Source organism: Capra hircus, chromosome 5 (assembly GCF_001704415.2).
Source record: "Capra hircus breed San Clemente chromosome 5, ASM170441v1, whole genome shotgun sequence".
Lineage (NCBI taxonomy): Eukaryota > Metazoa > Chordata > Mammalia > Artiodactyla > Bovidae > Capra > Capra hircus.
In genome coordinates, this window is record NC_030812.1 from 118,797,670 (window position 1) to 118,818,263 (window position 20,594).

Here is a 20,594-nt window from a genome sequence, read left to right on the forward strand (position 1 = left end):
CGCTGGCACGGATCAGCTCACACGTGGATGGATTTCCCCACTTCTCAGGCCCTCAGTGTCCATTGGTCACGCGTGCTGGCAGGCAGGTGACTCCTCCATTCCTGTTTTGTGTCATTTCTGAGGAAATAGGATCTCTGGGTCCATAGGCCCAAGTCCCTCTATTCTTTGGAGGGAATAGGTCAGGGGTCCTGCTGCAGAGGCGATGGGGCACAGGGCTCTAAGGAGGCCACTGCAGGCCAGACTTGCCCGGGGCCCGTTTCCTTGATCTTTATTTTTGCCTCGATGGGAGACTGTGCTAGCTAAGCCACGACGGCACAGCCAGAACAGTTCCTCGCGTGTCACAGTCTCTGTGGGTGACCCCGGGCGCTTCTGACGCCTGTCACCTTTCCAGCACTGCCGCGTTTTCACTCCCTCTGGAAAGATAAGAGGGAAATACTTCCACTGTTTGGAAGGTGACACGTCTCCAGGCACTTTCCCACAGGGAGTTTCTCCTTGCAGGGCGGGGCTTGCCTCGATCTGGGTTTTGAAAAGTCAGGTGTTTCCTTTCCCCAGGGGAGGGGCCTGGACCCTTCCTTGGCCAGCTGTGCCTCTGGGACCCATCCCAGGCCTCAGCACCTCGTGAAGCTGGTGTCCTAAGGCGCCCCTGGTGGACCCGGCTAGGGGACCCGTCTGCTCTCTGACCACAGCCTGGCGCTCAGACGATGGCACGGTCTTCCGGTGCTGGGTGGAGGTGTGGTGGGTACCGCATGGCCTGTACTGAGGTGCAGATGCTGGGATCATCTCCATCCTTGCAAGGTCGCTGGACCCCAGACTTACCCAGACACAGAGCCTGGGGCCCCCGGCTGAGGTCCACCTTAAGGCAGGGCCCCTTGCTCCCTCTGACTGTCACTTAATACACCCGGCGCGGGGGGGTGGTGGGAGAGCACGGGTGGGTGAGACGCCTGAGGCTCACCAGGGCCTGGGCGGGGTGCCAGGGACAGGCCTTGGCCCTCTCGCTGCCCTAGTCAGGGAGAGTCCTCTGCCCCCAGCGACGAACAAGCACTTGTGACGAGGTGCCTGCCCTTGTCCCAGGAGCTCCAGGCTCTTTCTGAGTCTGGCCCCAGCTGGCACCTTTCCTGAGATTTACTCCTCGGTTGAAGAGAGGAGCAGACGGAGGAGACAAAGCCTGTGCCCTGAGCAGCCACGTGCTGCGGGGGCCTGAGTCCTGGAGAGGAGGGAGGGGCAGGGTGAGAGGAGGCTGGCGAGACCAGGCTGATGGGGCGCTGGGGCTGGAGGGGGGTCCTGGAGGTTCCAGGGCTGGCCAGAGGGGCCTCTGGCAGTCGAGATGGCCCAGAGAGGCCAGGAGGCTCTGGAAGGTTGCGATGAGTCAGGCCAATAAAGAGGAAAACACAACTTTTGGATCTTCCTTACTTTGTCCACTCATTACTCTCGATGGCTTAAAAATGCCTTTTGACAACAGTCCCATCTCTGAACTCAGGGTCAAGAGGGTCCAGAGGCAGCTGGATGGAGGGGACTGGGAGCCACTCTCCCGAGTACCCCGTCCCCAGGAGTGGGGCCACGCTTCAGGCCTGCGTCCCTCCCCGCTGCCCATCTGCGTGTGGACCGAGCTTGGGAGTCAGGACCCCCACCCCATCCCTCTTCTCAGGGAGACGCCCCCACCCCTGCAGAGCGGAACGGTCTTCTCGGGTTCCCAGTAACTTCATCAGGGCCTCCTCGTGTTGCTGCAGCTACAGATAACATCTCCCTGTGGGTAACTCTTCCCTGGCAGAGCCCCGGAGACTGGCCCGAGCTCAGCGGAGGGACCCGAGCTGAGGGTCTGTTGGGCAGAACGAGTGGCTGGGCTGCCGGGGCAGTGCTGACGGGTGCTGCCATCCGCCCCTGGACCCGCAGAAAGAGGGAGGGGCGGGGGCGGGCGGGGGCGGGGCAGGGTCGGGGAGGCCCGAGCTCCTGGAGCTGCAGGGAGTTGTTCTGACCCCCTGCTCGACGGAGGCCCACCCTCCCGGGTCCGCGGGTCCGCGGGTCCGCGGCGCGCCCGCAGGCACAGCCTCCTTAGCCAGGCAGCTCTCTGGGCGGGGCACGTCGCGGGCCCATCTGCGGCACCCGGGAGGGCCTGAAGCCCTAGTGTCGCGCAGCACGCAGCTCCCAGCCTGCTGCCCGGCGCCTCTCGCCGGGTCGGCGGCCCAGACCATGGCCCAGAGCGCCTCAGAGGCTGGCGGCCTCGCCTGGGGTTGGGACGGGGACGTGGACGAAGACTGGGAGGGCGCCGCGCTGACCCTGCTGGCCCTGGCCGTGGTGGCCGCCACGGCGCTGGCTCTGCACTGGTTTGGCTCCGCGCAGGACCAGGAAGTGCCGGGACCAGCCCTCCGGCCTTCGCAGGTGGGAGCAGCTGGGCCAGCCCTACCCCCGAAGCACGAGGTCAGTGGCGCTGTTGAGGGTCACGGCTCAGGGCAGGGAAAGCCAGGCCCTGCAGGACGTGGCCAGGGTAGTCCAGCTGCAGTGGGCGCCCAGGATCAGGAGCCCCTGGGCAGCGGAAGTCTGGCTGCTGCAGCCTCCCCTCCCCTTAAGATGCCAGCAGGGGAGGGGGCCAGTGGAGGGGCCTTGGGACCCCCTGAAACCCTCCAACGTAAAGGGAAGGAGGCTCGCAGGTCAGGCTCTGCTCTCCCGGGTGGGAGCAAAGCTGAAGGGTCATCTGCACCCCTCCTGATACACTTCACCCCTCGGGATCCTGGCAGAGAAGTGGAGGTGAGGGGGGAGGCAGGGGGTACCCGAGGCAAGGCCCCTGTCCACAGGGCAGGACGGGACAGTCGCCCCTGGCAACAAGGGCGGGGGTCACCTGCCTCGAGGGGGCAGAGCCCCGGCAGCTGGTGGGGGCAGGTGGACTCAGGACGGAGCGGCTGTCGCCGGCCAAAGCTGGACGCCCTGTCTCTGGGCTCTGTGGAGAGCGTGTGGGACGCTGCGGGTGCAGCCAGCAGCCTGCCCGCGGGCTCCCGGGGGCTCCTGTTCCCCCAGGAGCCGCCCCCATTGTGCAGCCTGCAGGCTAGGCCCTTGATGGGTGCCTCAGAGAGGGGGCTTGGGGAGAGCAGCCCCCAAGCCGCCCAAGGCCTAGCTCTGGACTCGGCAGCCACAGCCGGCGAGGACAAGGAGGCTGCGACCCTGGCCCCCAGGGAGTCTCAGGGGTCCCCAGCCGCCACTGGAGGCTGGCCCTGGGTGAGGAGGGAGGTCCTGGTCACCGGGAGCTTCAGCCAGGCCCCGGGCCCTGTGAGCCTATCACCAGAGGGGCCCCAGGGGGGACGCCCTCTCTTGTCCCTGGTGCAGAGGACCACAGAGGCCTGCACTGTGGGACGGGCTGGGGCTAATGGCTCTGGAGATCACGTTTCCTTCAGTTCAGGGCCTGGAGGGACAAAGGAGCAAGGGACCCACGGCATTAGAGAAGGGAGAGGGTCCCTGCGAGGCCGGGTGGCCTGTGGTTCTGCAGACATTTGCAGCTACATCTCCTCCCCTAGCTCCTCGGCCACGACCCCGCCATGCACCCCTAAACCCCTTCCACCCCCAGGGTCCCCACCCGCAGCACACGCCCGCCCCAGTCTCGTACCTGGAGCCCCGATTCCTCCGATCTCCTTTCCTTCAGACTCTTTGCCCCTCGGAGTGAGCCAGAGTCCTGCTGCGGGGTCCTCCTCCCCAGCGCCGACCCCTGCCCCCCCCACAGGTGCCCCTCCTCCAGCACCATCCGCTGCCCCCGCACCAGCTGCAGCCCCCGCGGCTGCTAGTGGATCAAGGCTTGCATCTCGGGAGCCGAGTGTTGTTCTCTGCAAGGACCATCAGCAGGGGCAGCTCTCAACCAGCTGGGGAAACCTTATTTCGATGGTTCTCAGGAGTCACCCCTTTCCCAGGCCAGAGAGGACCCAAGGGAGAGCCCTGAGGGCCGCTCTGGAGAGTCCCAGCCATCCGGGCGCAGCCTCACCCTCTGAGATCAGAGAGTCGGCTGCTCCCCCAGAGGAGGACAGGCATGGCACAGAGGGGCTGGCCACAAGGGTGGGTCCAGGGGCCCTGGAGGAGGCTGGAGCCCAGCCACAGCAGAGTCACGCTGAGACTGAGGGGGCTGCTGCTGCAGGCACCCCCTCAGGCCCGAGAGGGGACAGAACCGAGGAGAAATATCCAGACTTGCTGCTGAGGGGAGCCGCAGAGCCCATGGCCCCCTTGCCGCCCCCAGAGCAGATCCAGCCTGGCTCTTCACCCTGTCTGGCTACAAGGCGGGACCCCCAGCCAGTCCCGCGGCCCCGGAAACGCAGCTTGTGTGAAATGTCCCAGAGCCCCAAGCAGGAGGCCAGCTGGACGGCCCCAGGGCAGCACCAGGGACGGGCGTCCGAGGCAGGGCCTCGCCCTTCAGGCCCCGGGCAGGGCCTCGGGGAGAAGCAGGAGGAGGCCCGGAAACTCACGGGGTTTCTGCAGAGGCCGGGAGGCTGGGGGGTGGTGGAGGGGCCCCGGAAGTCCAGGGCCTCCGCCGTGGCTCTGCCGCGATGGTTGGACTTGGGCAGTTGCCTGGAGGCACTGGCCTTTGCCCAGCAGCACGGGGACCCTGGCTTGGCCCAGGAAACCTATGCCTGGATGAGCGACAATCTGCTTCACGTGCTGAGAGAGCCGAACCTCTACCGGCAGCTGAGTGGGGCTGACCGGGAGCGCATCGTGAGCCTGCGCACCGGCCGCGGCCCGGCGGTGCTGGGGGCCCTGGTGCTGCCGGGCCTCTACGGGGCGAGCCGCTCTGGGCTCACACGGGACTCCCCTGCGGCAGAGGCTCTTGCCCTAGGGCCCGCGGCCCTGCCTCCGCCCGCATATCTGCACTTGTTCCACCCCGGAGAGAACAGCTGGCGGCCGCTGACCAGGGTGCCTCAGGAGGCCCCGCTGCGCGGCTGCGGCCTCTGCACCCTGCACAACTACCTGTTCCTGGCGGGGGGCATCCGCGGCTCTGGCGCCGAGGCCGTCTGCTCCAACGAGGTGTTCTGCTACAACCCTCTGACCGACGTCTGGAGCCAGGTGCGGCCCATGCAGCAGGCGCGTGCCCAGCTCAAGCTAGTGGCGCTGGACGGGCTGCTCTATGCCATCGGGGGCGAGTGTTTGTACAGCATGGAGTGCTACGACCCGCGCGCGGACGCCTGGACCCCCCGCGCGCCCCTCCCTGCGGGCGCCTTCCCCGTGGCTCACGAGGCTGTGGCCTGCCAGGGGGACATCTACGTCACCGGGGGCCATCTCTTTCACCGGCTGCTCAGGTACAGTCCCACGAAGGATGCGTGGGATGAATGCCCCTACAGTGCCAGCCACCGGCGGTCCGGCGACATGGTGGCTCTGGGGGGCTTCCTGTACCGCTTCGACCTTCTGCGGGGCGTGGGCGCCGCGGTGATGCGCTACAACCCCGTGACGAGCTCCTGGAGCCGGGCCGCCGCCTTGCCCCTGCCCGCCCCTGCCCCGCTGCGCTGCGCGGCGCTGGGCAACACCATCTACTGCCTCAACCACCAAGTCACAGCCACCTTCACCGTCTCCGAGGGGACCGCCCAGTTCCAGGCCAAGGAGCTGCAGCCTTTCCCCCTGGGGACCAAAGGGGTCCTCTGCCCGTTCACCCTGACTCTGCCTGCCAGGGCCCCACTGCAGACTGCCCTCTGACTGGCTGCTCTCCCGGGAGACCCTGGGGCGGGTCTGCTGGGTGGGAGGCGCCCTGGGAGGAGGCTGCGGTGCAGAACGCTCTGCTGCTGTTCCTGGGACAACTTTCCTTTTCTGTTCTAATGAGCCTCCTGACTCCCCCTTCCTCTGGGCCTGCTCCCCCTCAGAGCCCCGGCCCCCAGCGCCCGGGAGCTGGTTGCTGGCATCTTACCTCCCACTGGACCCAAGCTGCTTCCTGTTTAATCCTTCCCTGGCCGCCTGGGGCCTCAGCCCGCTCACCCATCCGTCCCCCAGGCAGAGCCCCTCTCACAGTAACACCCCACTGCCTGACCTGACCCGGGGGCTCCAGGCCAGGCAGGGAGCACTCAAGGCGGTGAGAAGGGAGACCAGAGGAGTCCCCAGGAAAGCACCCTTGTCTCTGGGACTTTGTACCTGGCCTGAGGCCTCCAGAGTCTGGCTGGTTCTATCTTGGAACAGCTCTGAAGCCCTCTTTTGTCTGATTGACCTCAGGGCTGAGAATCCTTGTCTGTGAGTGTCCTGCTGGCTCTAACCCCTGCCTAGACCCTTGCCCAGGCCGGCCGGGACCACTCAGCTCGTGCCGGTCTGCAGCTTGGTGCCGCCTCTCCCTCTGGTTCGGCCCCTGGAGGAGCCTGCCCCCTCCCCGCCAGCCCCTCACTCGCCGTGTGGATTGGATAGACATCCACCACGGCTTTTCTTGTCTGAAATGGGGTCGTGGGAACCTAAGGGCACACCCGAGTGCCCAGCACAGCGCCCCAGACATGCAGCTGAGTAACGACGTTCTCCCCGTCCGCTTTGGAACTCACTGTGGGAAGGCAAATAAACCCGCCTGAATGCTGCCCGTGTCCCACCTGTCTGGCTCCTTTTCTGGCCTCTTATTCTCAGTTCAGCGCCACTGGCACTGAGCTCTTCTGCCTCACCAGAGCATCCGCGTCTCGCCCGTCTTGTGTGCTCACAGGGCCTGAATGCAGCTGGGTGAGACAGAAAGGATCCCGAGGTGCTTGAAAACAAGTTTATTGAGAAACAAGCTCCGCGCCCAGGCCACGAGTCGGGGTTGCTGCGGCTCCACCCGGGGGCCTACTGCGCGCGCTTGGCCTCACTGAGCAGCTCCTGCCACTTCTTCTCCATCTCCTCCTTGCAGTTGAGGAAGGCGTCCTCCAGCCGCCGCATGGACTCCGCCAGCGCGGGGTTGGTGCGCATCACCACCATGTCGTAGGCCATCCACGTGGCCTGCACTGCAACAGCCAGACAGGCCCTGGTCAGGCCACAGGGGTGGCTGCAGCGCTGGGCCCCCTGGCGAGGGCTGGGTGCCTCTAGTCACGCCCAGCATCCTGGGACAGGATGCGCTGAGCCACCCAATTACTCTAAGGAGAGAAAGCGGGTCGGCCATGTGTCAGAGGGCTCATAACAACCCCTATTAAATCTCCTCTCTACACAGAGCAGGAACGAACCTGCCCTAATCTCACCAAGTCTTAACTTCGGAATACACCAGCCCACAGCACTAAAAGGTTGGATGGCAGTCTGACATGAAATGTCAGGAAAGGTGAAATACAGGTCCTTACCCATCTGCAGTTCACAGCTAGAGGCCGCAGGGTGACTCCCAGGAAGTGCTCCTCCACCCAAGCTCCCATGCTCAGGCAGGGCTGCCCACTGCCATTCCTGTGAGGCCTGAGCCCCGGGTTTTCTCATGCTCATGGGCCTGGGATGCCTGCCTGCCTCCAGCAGGGCACCCCTCTGCTTTCACTGAGGCCAGCCCAGGGGCTCCTCCTTTCATGAAGGTTTGCATGTTCATGTCAGTGTCCCTTGGTGCTCACCACTGGACTGACTGACTTTCTTTCCCTCTGAGAGCAACTTGAGGGCAGTGCCCCTGGCCTGCAGGTGACCCTGCGCTTCCAGTACGAATCCAGTGCTGTGTGCAGAGACCCCACCTCACCCCTTCCCTCTGAGCACAGCCCTCCACTCGTGTGGTTCTCCCCTTTAGACCTAAGAATAAGAGGGTCATCTCTGTGTGCAGCAAACACATCCCCTTAGAACTTCTCCGGGCTGGGCTAGCAAAAGCTGGATACTTTGGGAAACTATATCCTTCAGGAAATTAACCACAGGCGAGACAGGCAGGGAATCCCCTGTCAGTTCAGTGGGTGGGCTTCTGTACTTTCACTGCCGAGGGTGCAAGTTCAGCCCCTGGTCAGGGAACTACGACCCTGCAAGCTGCATGGTGCTGCCAAAAGGAAAAAAACAGGCAGATGACTAATGACGAACGCACACGCACGTCTGCATGCAGCACAGAGGAGCAGCGCGACAGACCTGAAGCTCGACAGAAAGCCACAGCTGTGTGGTCAGGGAGCAGTTAGGGAAGATGCACGCCGTGCGCCTCAGCAGACAGGGCATGCGACCATCTGCCCACAGGGGCCCTCCAGCTTCTGCAGCAAGAGTCTCTCGGGACACCTGTGAACGGTAGACAGCTGGGCCCTCTCAAAGCTCAAAGAGGCTCTTACGTAGTGGGCTGGGAATGGTGCCCAGGAACCTGCATCTTAACAAGCATCGTGGGTAACTCTGCAGGAAGCTCGAAGACCATCATGTCAGCCACCTGGACAGCAGGTGGAGCATGGGCCTGAGGCCAAGGCTCTCTACTCACTGGCCGTGTGACCTGGAGTCAGAGATTTAAACCACTAACCTCGTCTCCTCACATGTCAAGGCCGGACAATGTCCGGATCTCACAGCTTGCTGTGAAGATTAAACGGATGATGTACATAAACTGCCTTGCATATATTAAGTGCTCAAGAAAGGAGAAACTCCTGCTGTAAAATAAATAACTGAGGTATTCAGGACAGAGAACTAGGGTGGGTAAAACAAAACGAAACCAAAAAAATAGCTCACAGAAAACAAGCTCCTACAGACCTACAGAACAGCTGAAATTATAGCCCTGAGTCTCCTGAGGCCGAAGCAAAGAGGAAAACGTGCTCGGTTACCAGACTTACTGACCGGGCTTCCTTGGCGGTGCAGCGGGTGAGGGTCCGCCTGCCGGCGCAGGGCTTGAGCCTGCTCTGGGGAGACTCCACATGTCTTGGGACAACTAAGTTTGCGCCCCATAACCACTGATGCTGCGCTCTAGAGCCTGCACGCTGCAGCTACTGAGCCTGCGTGCTGCAGCTCTGGAGCCTGCGCACCCGGCCTGCGTGCTGCAACAAGAGAAGCCGCCACAGTGAGAAGCCTGCGCGCTGCCACGAGAGCAGCCCCTGCTCGCCACAACGAGCGCGCCAAAGCAAAGCAGTGGAGATCCAGGACAGCCAAAAATAAACAAATAAAAACGTTTTTAAAAATAGAATGCTGAAAATTATTTTTTAAAAAGATTCAGTGAGCGTAAAATAAAAACAAACCCATTGTTTATGACACTTTTATCCTAAGAAAGAATTTCCCTATAGGTATATTTCATGAGAGGTATGTAATATAGTTGAAAATGTCCTTGACAACATCCTTACTTTAAATGCAAAGAGGGACTTTCCCAGTGGTCCAGAGGCTAAGACTCCACGCTCCCAGCATGGGCAGCCCAGGTTCGATCCCCGATCAAGGAACTAGATCCCACATGCCATGCTGAAACTAAAGATCCTGCATGCTGAAACTAAGAGCCAGCCTAGCCAAACAGACAAATAAAAACAACACATTCTCCTGTGTCTACACGTGTAATCACTGATAAAAGAAAGCTGGGGGCACAGTACCAAAGCACACGTCAGAAAAGGCAGTTCAGTGAGACACTAGAACATCGTATCAAGGGCACAGCTCCCTGTAATTGGATCCCAGGGAGAAACAGTACAGATAGGAGAGCCTCCCAATCATCCTTCAGAAACATGTGTCTCCTGAGTTTCCATTCAGTCAGTATTTATTGAGCGCCTGCCCTGTGCTGGCATTTCACTAAGGCAGCCCTGATGATGCAGCAGTCTATAAGGCTGGATGCACCCCCGCCCTCCAGAGCGTCTCTACTAGCTGCAGTGGGAGGAGGCAGATAAACACACAAGACAATTACTCATCGTGAACGGAACTATGCAGGGAACGAGCAGCATGTACTGTGACAGAGAAATGAGGGAGGAAAGCCTTATTTTAGACCAGGTAGTGAGGGCAGGCCCTCTCAGAGGGCTTTTGGCAAGGCCAGCAGAGTAGCAAAGCCAAGGTCCCATCTCTGGTTCAGTTCAGTTCAGTCGCTCAGTTGTGTACGACTCTGCAACCGCATGGACTATAGCAGAGCAGGCATTCCCATCCATCACCAACTCCCAGAGCCTGGTCAAACTCATGTCCATGGAGTCAGTGATGCCATCCAACCATCTCATCCTCTGTCATCCCCTTCTCCTCCTGCCTTCAATCTTTCCCAGAATCAGGGTCTTTTTCAATAAGTCAGTTCTTCACATCAGGTGGCCAAAGTATTGAAGCTTCAGTCTCAGCATCAATCCTTCCAGTGAATATTCAGGACTGATTTTTTTTTTTTTTTAGGATTGACTGGTTTGATCTCCTTGCAGTCCAAGGGACCCTCAAGAGTCTTCTCCAACACCACAGTTCAAAAGCATCAATTCTTCAATAGTCAGCTTTCTTCATAGTCCAACCCTCACATCAGATGGGCCTTTGTTGGCAAAGTAATGTCTCTGCTTTTTAACATGCTGTCTAGGTTGGTCATAGATTTTCTTCGAGGTAGCAAGCATCTTTTAATTTCATGGCTGCAGTCACCATCTGCAGTGATTTTGGAGCCCAAGAAAATAAACTCTGTTTCCATTGTTTCCCCATCTATTTGCCATGAAGTGATGGGACTGGATGCTATGATTTTAGTGTTTTGAATGTTGAGTTTTAAGCCAGCTTTTTCACTCTCTTCTTTCACTTTCATCAAGAGGCTCTTCAGTTCCTCTTCACTTTCTGCCATAAGCGTGGTGGTATCTGCATATCTGAGGTTATTGATATTTCTCCCAGCAGGCCTGATTCCAGCTTGTGCTTCATCCAGCCTGGCATTTTGCACGATGTACTCTGCATAGAAGTTAATTAAGCAGGGTGACAATATGCAGCCTTGTCCTACTCCTTTCCCAATGTGGAACCAGTCTGTTGTTCCATGTCCAGTTCTAACTGTTGCTTCTTGACCTGCATACAGATTTCTCAGGAGGCAGGTCAGGTGGTCTGGTATTCCCATCTCTTGAAGAATGTTCCACAGTTTGTTGTGATCCACACAGTCAAAGGCTTTGGCACAGTCAATAAAGCAGAAGTAAACGGGTTTTTTTTAATTCTCTTGCTTTTTGTATGATCCAACATTGTTGGCAATTTGATCTCTGGTTCCTCTGCCTTTTCTAAATCCAGCTTTAACAGCTGGAGGTTCTCAGTTCATGCACTGCTGAAGCCTGGCTTGGAGAATTTTGAACATTACTTTGCTAGCGTGTGACATGAGTGCAGTTGTGCGGTAGTCTGAGCATTCTTTGGCATTCCCTTTCTTTGGGATTGGAATGAAAACTGACCTATTCCAGTTCTGTGGCCACTGCTGAGTTTTCCAAATTTGCTGGCATATTGAGTGCAGCCCTTTAATAGCATCATCTTTTAACATTTGAAATAGCTCAACTGGAATTTCATCACTTCCACTAGCTTTGTTTGTAGTGATGCTTCCTAAGACCCACTTGACTTCTCATTCCAGGATGTCTGGCTCTAGGTGAGTGATCACACCATTGTGGTTACCTGGGTCATGAAGATCTTTTTTGTATAGTTCTTCTGTGTATTCTTGCCACCTCTTCTTAATATCTTCTGCTTCTGTTAGGTCCATACCATTTCTGTCCTTTATTGTGCCCATATTTGCATGAGGTGTTCCCTTGGCATCCCTAATTTTCTTGAAGAGATCTGCAGTCTAGCCATCTCTGAGAGGCTAGTCAGGGCTCTGCCACGCACTCTGACCACCCAGTACGTAGGCTCACGTCCTCACACAGAAAATTTTTTTAAATGGTCAAGATGGGCACCTAGAAACAGGGTTCAGTTCAGTAAAGGATGAAGATAAAGTATTCCAAAATCTGTGTAGGAGAGGGGAGGACTAATGAGGGAGGCAGTAAGCAGATTTATTTTGACAGTCCCAGAGGTAGGAGCAGAGAACAGGAATGATGAGGCCAGTCAAGCTAGGCAGTAAAGGGATGAAGACAAGCCCACAGGCTAATTCACATCACAGGCAAAATAAAGGAATCGACATTTTAAAATGTAAATGGTGAAGGTCTACCTCCTCAAACCTCAGGTCCCAGATGGCTTTTCAGATGAATTCTACTGAACTTTGAAGAATAGTTAATTCTTATCTGCTATGAGTAATTTCAGAAATTAGGAAAAGAGGGAAGACCGGTAGGCTGACTGTATGACTTTTTAAGGAAAGCATTTGATGGATGCATCTCAGTTACACTGTGGAAAACCTGAGACTAGAGACAAGCAAAAATGAAAACATGATTTTCCCTAAGGTGGCTTATTTTAAAAGAAAAGATTATATTAAGCAAAATTATAGGTCTGTCTCACATGGAACTAAACACAAAATCCTAAATATAGTTTAACCAAATTTAACAATATGTTAAAATAATATGTTATGATCAAGTAGAATTTTTAAAAGAAATTCAAGGATAGTTGAGTATCAGAAAATCAATCAGCTTAATTAAACACAGTAATAAAAAGTAATAAAAGATTGCAGCCATGAAATTAAAACACGCTTACGCCTTGGAAGGAAAGTTATAACCAACCTAGACAGCGTATTAAAAAGCAGACACATTACTTTGTCAACAAAGGTCCATCTAGTCAAGGCTATGGTTTTTTCCAGTAGTCATGTATGGATGTGAGAGTTGGACTATAAAGAAAGCTGACCATTGAAGAATTGATGCTTTTAAATTGCGGTGTTGGAAAAGACTCTTGAGAGTCCCTTGGACTGCAAGGAGATCAAACCAGTCAATCCTAAAAAAAAAATCAGTCCTGAATATTCATTGGAAGGACTGATGCTGAGGCTGAAGCTCCAAGACTTTGACCACCTGATGCAAAGAGCTAACTCATTTGAAAGGACTCTGATGCTGGGAAAGATTGAGGGCAGGAGGAGAAAGGGATGACAGAGGATGAGGTGGTTGGATGGCATCACCAACTCAATGGACATGAATTTGGGTAAACTCTGGGAGTTGGTGATGGACAGGGAGGCCTGGCGTGCTGCAGTCCATGCGATTGCAAAGAGTCGAACACTACTGAGTGACTGAACTGAACTGAATAAAAGGAGGAAATCATAGTAATATCTCAGTTAATACAAAAAAGCCGTTAGCAAAATTTAATACCTATTACCTATCTGTGATTTTAGAAAATAAAAACTCTAACAGATTAGGAACAGAAGGAGACATTTTGACCTAGTAAAGGTAATATATCAAAAACTTACAGCAAACGTTATACTTAATGGGGAAACTGTGGATAAATTCCTTTGGTAATCAAACAAGGCTGCCTCTAATAATATTGCTGGTATTGAAGATGCTGGTAAATGGAGTTTAAGAATTTAAAAGAAATAAGAGGTGTAAGATAAGAGATAAAACTATCAGTATTTGTAAATTATAAAAGTGTGTATGAAAGAATAAGGTCCAACTGTCAAATCACTTTTAAAAAGACAACAGTTAAAAGGGGAAATATGCCCTATTAGATATCAAGATATCCTATAAAGCCCTATTGAACTTAATCAATTAATTAACTTAGCTGTGCTGTGCAGCTTGTGGGATCTTAGTTCCTTGATAAGGGATTGAACCTACACGGTCGGCAGTGAACGTGCAGAGTCTTAACCAATGGGCCTCCAGGGAATTCCCTAAAGCATTTTTTAAAAAATAGTGTGGTACAGACAACAGACCAATGGAAGAAAATAAATTAAGAGATAGACCTCAGTGTATATGGAATTTAGTATATGATGAAAATAATACCAAAAATCAGTGAAAAAGATAAGTATATGCCCTATGAATTAAACACAAATATGAAAGATAAAATAACATCTATGGATAAAAATTTAGCAGATTATCTGCGACCTAGGGACTGCATAAGCATCAGAGATCATCAGGTAGAATATTGGTGAACTAGTTTCTAACAGTTTAAATGCCGCTCTTTCTGTGGCTGCACCGCGTCGGCACCGTGGCACTCGGGGTCTTTGTGGGGTCACAGGCGTGCTCACCGCGGCACGCGGGCTGCAGAGCCTGCGGGCCTCAGCAGCTGAGGCACCTGGGTGCTCTGCCTGTGGCTCGTGGGCTTAGGCGCTCTGCGGCGTGTGTGGTCTCAATCCCCCGACCAGGGATCACCCCTGCACCCCTGCACTGGAGGGCGGGTCCCTAGCCCTAGGTCACCTGGGAGTCCTGGTGAATTCGCTTTTGTCGAAATGCTTTTTTCAGCTAAGGACAACACGGACAAATTTTTCATACAAATGACAGAATTGTACAATCCTAGAACTGATAATGAGTTAGTGTCTAGACTACAAGAAACTACTTCAAATCAATAAAAGAAATCCAGTAACAACAACAAAAAAACCTGGAAAATAACAAGTGTTGCTCAGGATGTGGATAAATTAGAAACTTGTACATTACTGGTGGGAGTGTAAAATGAGGCACCATTGTGTAAAACAGTTTGAGATTCTTCAGAAAGCTAAACATAGAATTACATGCCTAGCAACTCCCCTCCTAGAAAGTGTCCCAAACAATAGAGAGTGGGCTCTCACACAAACTCTGTGCAGGAGTGTTCATGGGGCACCAGGCACAACAGTTAAGCGCGCGTGTACTCAGTCGCTTGTGTCCCACTCTCTGTGACCCCATGGACTGCAGCCCGCCAGGCCCCACGCAGGCAAGATCCTGGAGTGGGCTCCCATGCCCTGCCCCAGGGGGCCTCCCTGACCCGGGGCCTGAACCCAAGTCTCTCATCTCTCCTGCACTGGCACTGCTGAGTCGCTTCAGTCGTGTCCGACTCTGTGCGACCCCATAGACGGCAGCCCGCCAGGCTCCCCCGTCCCTGGGATTCTCCAGGCAAGAACACTGGAGTGGGCTGCCATTTCCTTCTCCAATGCATGAAAGTGAAAAGTGAAAGTGAAGTCGCTCAGTCGTGTCCGACCCTCAGCGACCCAATGGACTGCAGTCTTCCAGGCTCCTCCGTCCATGGGATTTTCCAGGCAAGAGTACTGGAGTGGGTGCCATTGCCTTCTCCGGCACTGGCACTAGCACCACCTGGAAAGCCCAACAGGTAAACAGTAGGACACAACCTCAATATACATCAGTGGATGAATACATGAAACATTATTTAGCCATATAAAGGAATACAGTACTCATATACGCAACAGTATGGGTACACCTTGAAAATAACTAGGTTAGGTAAAAAAAGCTAGAAACAAAATGCTACATATTATATGATTCTTTAAATGAAATATCCAGAATAGGGAAATCCATAGAGACTGGAAACAGATTGGTAGTTGCCAGGGGTTGTGAACAGAGAGGTATGGGAGTGATTGCTTCACAGGTAAAAAGTACCTTTTTTGGGTGATGAGAATGTTGTGGAACTGTTACCGAAACTGCAGTCTGCCTGCTGCTGCCCAAAAGCCAGTAAAGAGGCCAAGCTGGTGGGAAGGAAAGTTTGCTTTATTCTGGATGCCAGCATCCAGGGAGGAGGGAGGGCACACATCTGTCCAAAGGCCAATGCCTCCTGACTGACAGTCAGTGGGCAAGAGCTTTTATTGACACAGAGAGCTACCTGCACACAAAAAAGTACAGTCAGCACCGACAGTCATCTTGAAATTGGGCATCGGTGATGTGACCAGCATCATCTTGGCTGCTTTAGGCGTAGTTAGTCTTCAGTTTCAGGGTCCATTTGTCTCCACTTTTTGAGGCAGATTATTGGGATTGAGGCAGCTTATGTCATGGCTGCAGTCTGGCCGTCCTGTAGTTAAGTTCTTCCACCTCGTGGGGGTTTCAGTAGCTATGAGGCAGCTCACAGGATACGGCTCAGAATATTATCTGTAGCTCACGAAAGTGAAAGTCGCTCAGTCATGTCCAACTCTTTCCGACCCCATGGGCTGTAGCCTGGCAGCTTCCTTTGTCCATGGAATTCTCCAGGCCAGAATAGTGGGCAACTGTTCCCTTCTCCAGGGGATCTTCCCCTGGAAGGGGAAGGGATCGAGCCCAGGTCTCCTGCATCGCAGGCGGATTCTTTACTGCCTGGGCCACCAAGGAAGTCTGTGAGGAGGAACTGAAAGCCTTTGACTGTGCTCGGTGAGGCCCTGTGACTGTTTTCCTTTGTTTCTGCATGTTCTCACCTCTCTGATTATACTTATTCTTTGGCTAACGTTTTTCCATAGACAAAAAGCAGGCTGAGGACATGGAGGGGGCTATAGGGTCCTGTTCTGTTTCAGAACTAGATGGAGCTTGTGGTGGCACAAAATTATGAATGTATTGTATGCCATTGAATGTGTGTGTGCATGTGGTCATGTCTGACTCTTTTCAACCCTGTGGCCTGCAGCCCACTAGGCTCCTCTAACCATGGGATTCTCCAGGCAAGAATACTTGGGTGGGTTTCCATTTCCTCCTCCAGGGGGTCTTCCTGTACACTGTCATTTATTCCACTTAGTAAGACGTCCTCCAGATTCATCATCCATGTTGTCACAGACAACAGGCTTTCCTTCTGTTTAAGGTTGAAGACTGTTCCACTGGGGTGTATGCAAATGTGTCACATTTCCTTTATGCATCCATCTGTCAACAGACACCTAGGCTGCTTCCATACTTTGGCTATTTGTGAATAAAGCTGCAATGAACATGGAAATGAAGATATCTCTTTGAGACACTGATTTCATTCCCTTCACTTCCTGGATATATACCCAGAAGAGGAATTGTTGATCATACGGTAGTTGTATTTTTAATATTTTGAGAAACCTCCAAGCTGGTTTTCATAATGGCCATACCAATTTATATTGGTGTTGTTGTTCAGTCGCTAAGTCAGGTCTGACCCTTTGCGACCCGTGAACTGCAGCACACCAGGCTTCCCTGTTCTTCACTATCTCCCAGAGTTTGCTCAGACTCATGTTCTTGTTCATGTTCTCAAACTCTTGCTTAAACTCATGTCACTGATACCATCCAACCATCTCACATTATACCGTTTACACTGGTTCTGTGATCCTATTTTGACAGTGCATAGAATATCTCCGGAGAAGGCAATGGCACCCACTCCAGTACTCTTGCCTGGAAAACCCCATGGACGGAGGAGCCTGGAAGGCTGCAGTCCATGGGGTCGCTGAGGGTCAGACACGACTGAGCGACTTCACTTCCACTTTTCACTTTCCTGCATAGGAGAAGGAAATGGCACCCCACTCCAGTACTCTTGCCTGGAGAATCCCAGGGACGGGGGAGCCTGGTGGGCTGCCGTCTGTGGGGTTGCACAGAGTAGGACACGACTGAAGTGACTTAGCAGCAGAATATCTCCACCTCTGTATAAATCTGGCACTCCCAACTCAGCATTATCCATAACTGAACTCACTCTTCCCCATCTCCTGTTAAACCTGCTCTGATTTCTCTATTCAGAAACTCTTCAGTTTTCTCCTTTGCTCTTCCATTCAACTAACTCATGCTCATATTTTAGTCCTAGTTGAGAAGCAATTTATTCTAGGAGGCCTTTCTTGGCTCTTTATATCAAATTAGGTTCCACCTTTGGCTACTTATAGCTCCATGTAGATTATTCACCCTTCATTTCAGTTTGTTTGCTCAGTGGTGTTTGACTCTTTGTGACCCCATGAACTGCAACAACGCCAGGCTTCCTTGTCCATCACCAACTCCTGAAGCTTGCTCAAACTCATGTCCATCGAGTTGGTGATGCCATCCAACCACCTCATCCTCGGTCGTTCCCTTCTCCTCCTGCCTTTAATCCTTCCCAGCATCAGGGTCTTTTCAAGTGAGTCAGCTCTTCGCATCAGGCGGCCAAAGTATTGGGAGTTTCAGCCTCAGCATCAGTCCTTTCAATGAATAGTTAGAACTGATTTCTTTAAGGATTGACTGGTTTGATATCCTTGCAGTCCAAGAGACCCTCAAGAGTCTTCTCCAACACCACAGTTCAAAAGCATCAATTATTTGATGCTCAGCTTTCTTTGTGGTCCAACTCTCATATCCATATATTACTACTGGAAAAACCATAGCTTTGACTAGACAGGCCTTTGTTGGCAAAATAATGTCTCTGCTTTTTAATATGCTGTCTAGGTTGGTCATAGCTTTTCTTCCAAGGAGCAAACGTCTTTTAATTTCATGGCTGCAGTCACCATCTGCAGTGATTTTGGAGCCCCCCAAAATAAAGTCTGTTCACGTGTACCCTAATGTTCATGGCAGCACTGTTTACAATAGCCAGGACACGGAAGCAACCTAGATGTCCATCGGCAGATGAATAGATAAGAAAGTTGTGGCACATATACATAATGGAATATTATTCAGCCATTAAAAAATGCATGTGAATCAGTTCTAATGAGGTGGATGACACTGGAGCCTATTATACAGAGTGAAGTAAGTCAGAAAGAAAAACACCAATACAGTATATATATGGAATTTAGAAAGATGGTAATGATGACCCTATATGTGAGACAGCAAAAGAGACACAGACGTAAAGAACAGTTCTTTAAACTCTGTGGGAGAAGGTGAGGGTGGGATGATTTGATAGGGTAGCGTTGAAATGTGTATATTATCGTATGTGAAGCAGATTGCAGTCCAGGTTTAATGCATGAGACAGGGTGCTCAGGGCTGGTACATTGGGATGACCCTAGGGGATGGGATGGGGAGGGAGGTGGGAGGGGGATCCTGGATGGGGAACACATGTGCACCTGTGGCTGATTCATGTCCATGTTTGGCAAAAACCACTACAATACTGTAAAGTAATTAGCCTCCAATTTAAAAAAATAAATTAATTAAAATAAAAAAATAAAATGTTTGGGAAAGAAAACAAAAATAAAAATAAAGTCTCTCACTGTTTCCATTGTTTCCCCATCTATTTGCCATGAAGTAACAGGACCAGATACCATGATCTTCTTTTTTTGGATGTTGAGTCTGAAGCCAGCTTTTTCACTCTCTTCTTTCACTTTCATCAAGAGGCTCTTTAGTTCTTTGCTTTCTGCCATAACGGTTGTGTCATCTGCATATCTGAGGTTATTGATATTTCTCCCTGCAGTCCTGACTCCAGCTTGTACTTCATCCAGCCTGGCATTTCGCATGCTGTATTCTGCATAGAAGTTAAATAAGCAGGGTGACAAGATACAGCCTTGACATACTCCTTTCCCAATTTGGAACAAGTCTTTAGTTCCATGTCTGGTTCTAACTGTTGCTTCTTGACCTGCATCCAGATTTCTCAGGAGGCAGGTGAGGTGGTCTGCTATTCTCATCTCTTGAAGAATGTTCCACAGTTTGTTGTGACCTACACAGTCAAAGGCTTTGGTGTAATTAATAAAGCAGAAGTAGATGTTTTTCTGGAATTCTCTTGCTTTTTCTATGAACCAACAGATGTTAGAAATTTGATCTCTGGTTTCTTTGCCTTTTCTAAATCCTGCTTGAACATCTGGAAGTTCACAGTTCATGTACTGTTGAAGCTTGGCTTGGAGAATTTTGAGAATTACTTTGCTAGTGTGTGAGATGAGTGTAATTGTGTGATAGTTTGAACATTCTTTGGCATTGTCCTTCTTTGGGATTGGAATGAAAACTGACCTTTTCCAGTCCTGTGGCCACTGCTGAGTTTTACAAATTTGCTGGCATATTGAGTGCAGCACTTTCACAGCACCATCTTTCAGGATTTGAAAGAGCTCAGCTGAAATTCCATCACCTCCACTAGCTTGGTTCGTAGTGATGCTTCCTAAGGCCCACTTGACTTCTCATTCCAGGATGTCTGGCTCTAGGTGAGTGATCACACCACTGTAGTTATCTGGGTCATGAAGATCTTTTTTGTATAGTTCTTCTGTGTATTCTTGCCACCTCTTCTTAATATCTTCTGCTTTTGTTTGGTCCATACTATTTCTGTCCTTTATTGAGCCCAACTTTGCATGAAACATTCCATTGGTATCTCTAATTTTCTTGAAGAGATCTCTAGTGTTTCCCATTCTATTGTTTTCCTCTATTTCTTTGCTTTGATCATTTAGGAAAACTTTCTTATTTCTCCTTGGTACTCTTTGGAACTCTGCATTCAGATGGGTATAGCTTTCCTTTTCTCCTTTGCCTTTCATTTTAACACTTATCAAAATCTGTTGTAACTACTTGCTCAGTTATTTTTCTTCTTTACGTGATCATCTGCTTCTGGAACAGGGACCCCACAATAGTATGGCTGAAGACTGAACTTTGGGGAAAGGGAAGTAATCAGATCTTCTGGGAATTCCTAGATACTGGATCTGAACTGACACAAATTCCTGGGGACCCAAAGCATTGCCACCAGCATAGTGGTTCACCAGTCAGCAGACAGAGGCCCGGTTACCCATGGAGCTCTAGCTCACAGTGGGCTCAGTGGGTTTCTGAACCCATACCGTGGTAATTTCCCCAGTTCCAGGATGGATAATTGAAATATACATACTCAACAACTGGGAGAATCCCCATATTTACTCCCTAATCCACAGAGTGAGGGTTATTTGGCAGGAAAGACCAAGTGGAGGTGACTAGAACTGCCTCTACCTGTGAAAGAAATAAACTAAAAGCCACACTGCACTCCTGAAGGGACTGCAGAGATTATTACTACAATTAACAACTTGAAAGACACAGGAGATAGTTCCCACCACAGTTTCATTCCACTTGCCTATCGGGCATGGACAGAAGACAAATCTTAGAGAGAATGACAGTGGATTTGTGTAAGCTCAATCAGGAGGTGACACCAATTGCAGGTGCTGCTACAGATGTGTTTTTGTTGTTTGAACAAATAAACATATCCCCTGGTACCTCGCATATTATACA

General features: G+C 52.2%; 1 protein-coding gene across 1 annotated transcript in view; it reads right to left on the bottom strand.

The window, feature by feature from the left end:
- The window catches only part of SYCE3 (synaptonemal complex central element protein 3), a 29,864-nt gene continuing 15,938 nt past the window's right edge, over positions 6,669–20,594 (bottom strand). The window contains exon 3 of the mRNA XM_005701591.1: positions 6,669–6,905. Within this exon, the coding sequence (XP_005701648.1) occupies positions 6,748–6,905 (158 nt within the window). The 3' untranslated portion in view covers positions 6,669–6,747. The remainder of the gene's footprint in view (positions 6,906–20,594) is intronic.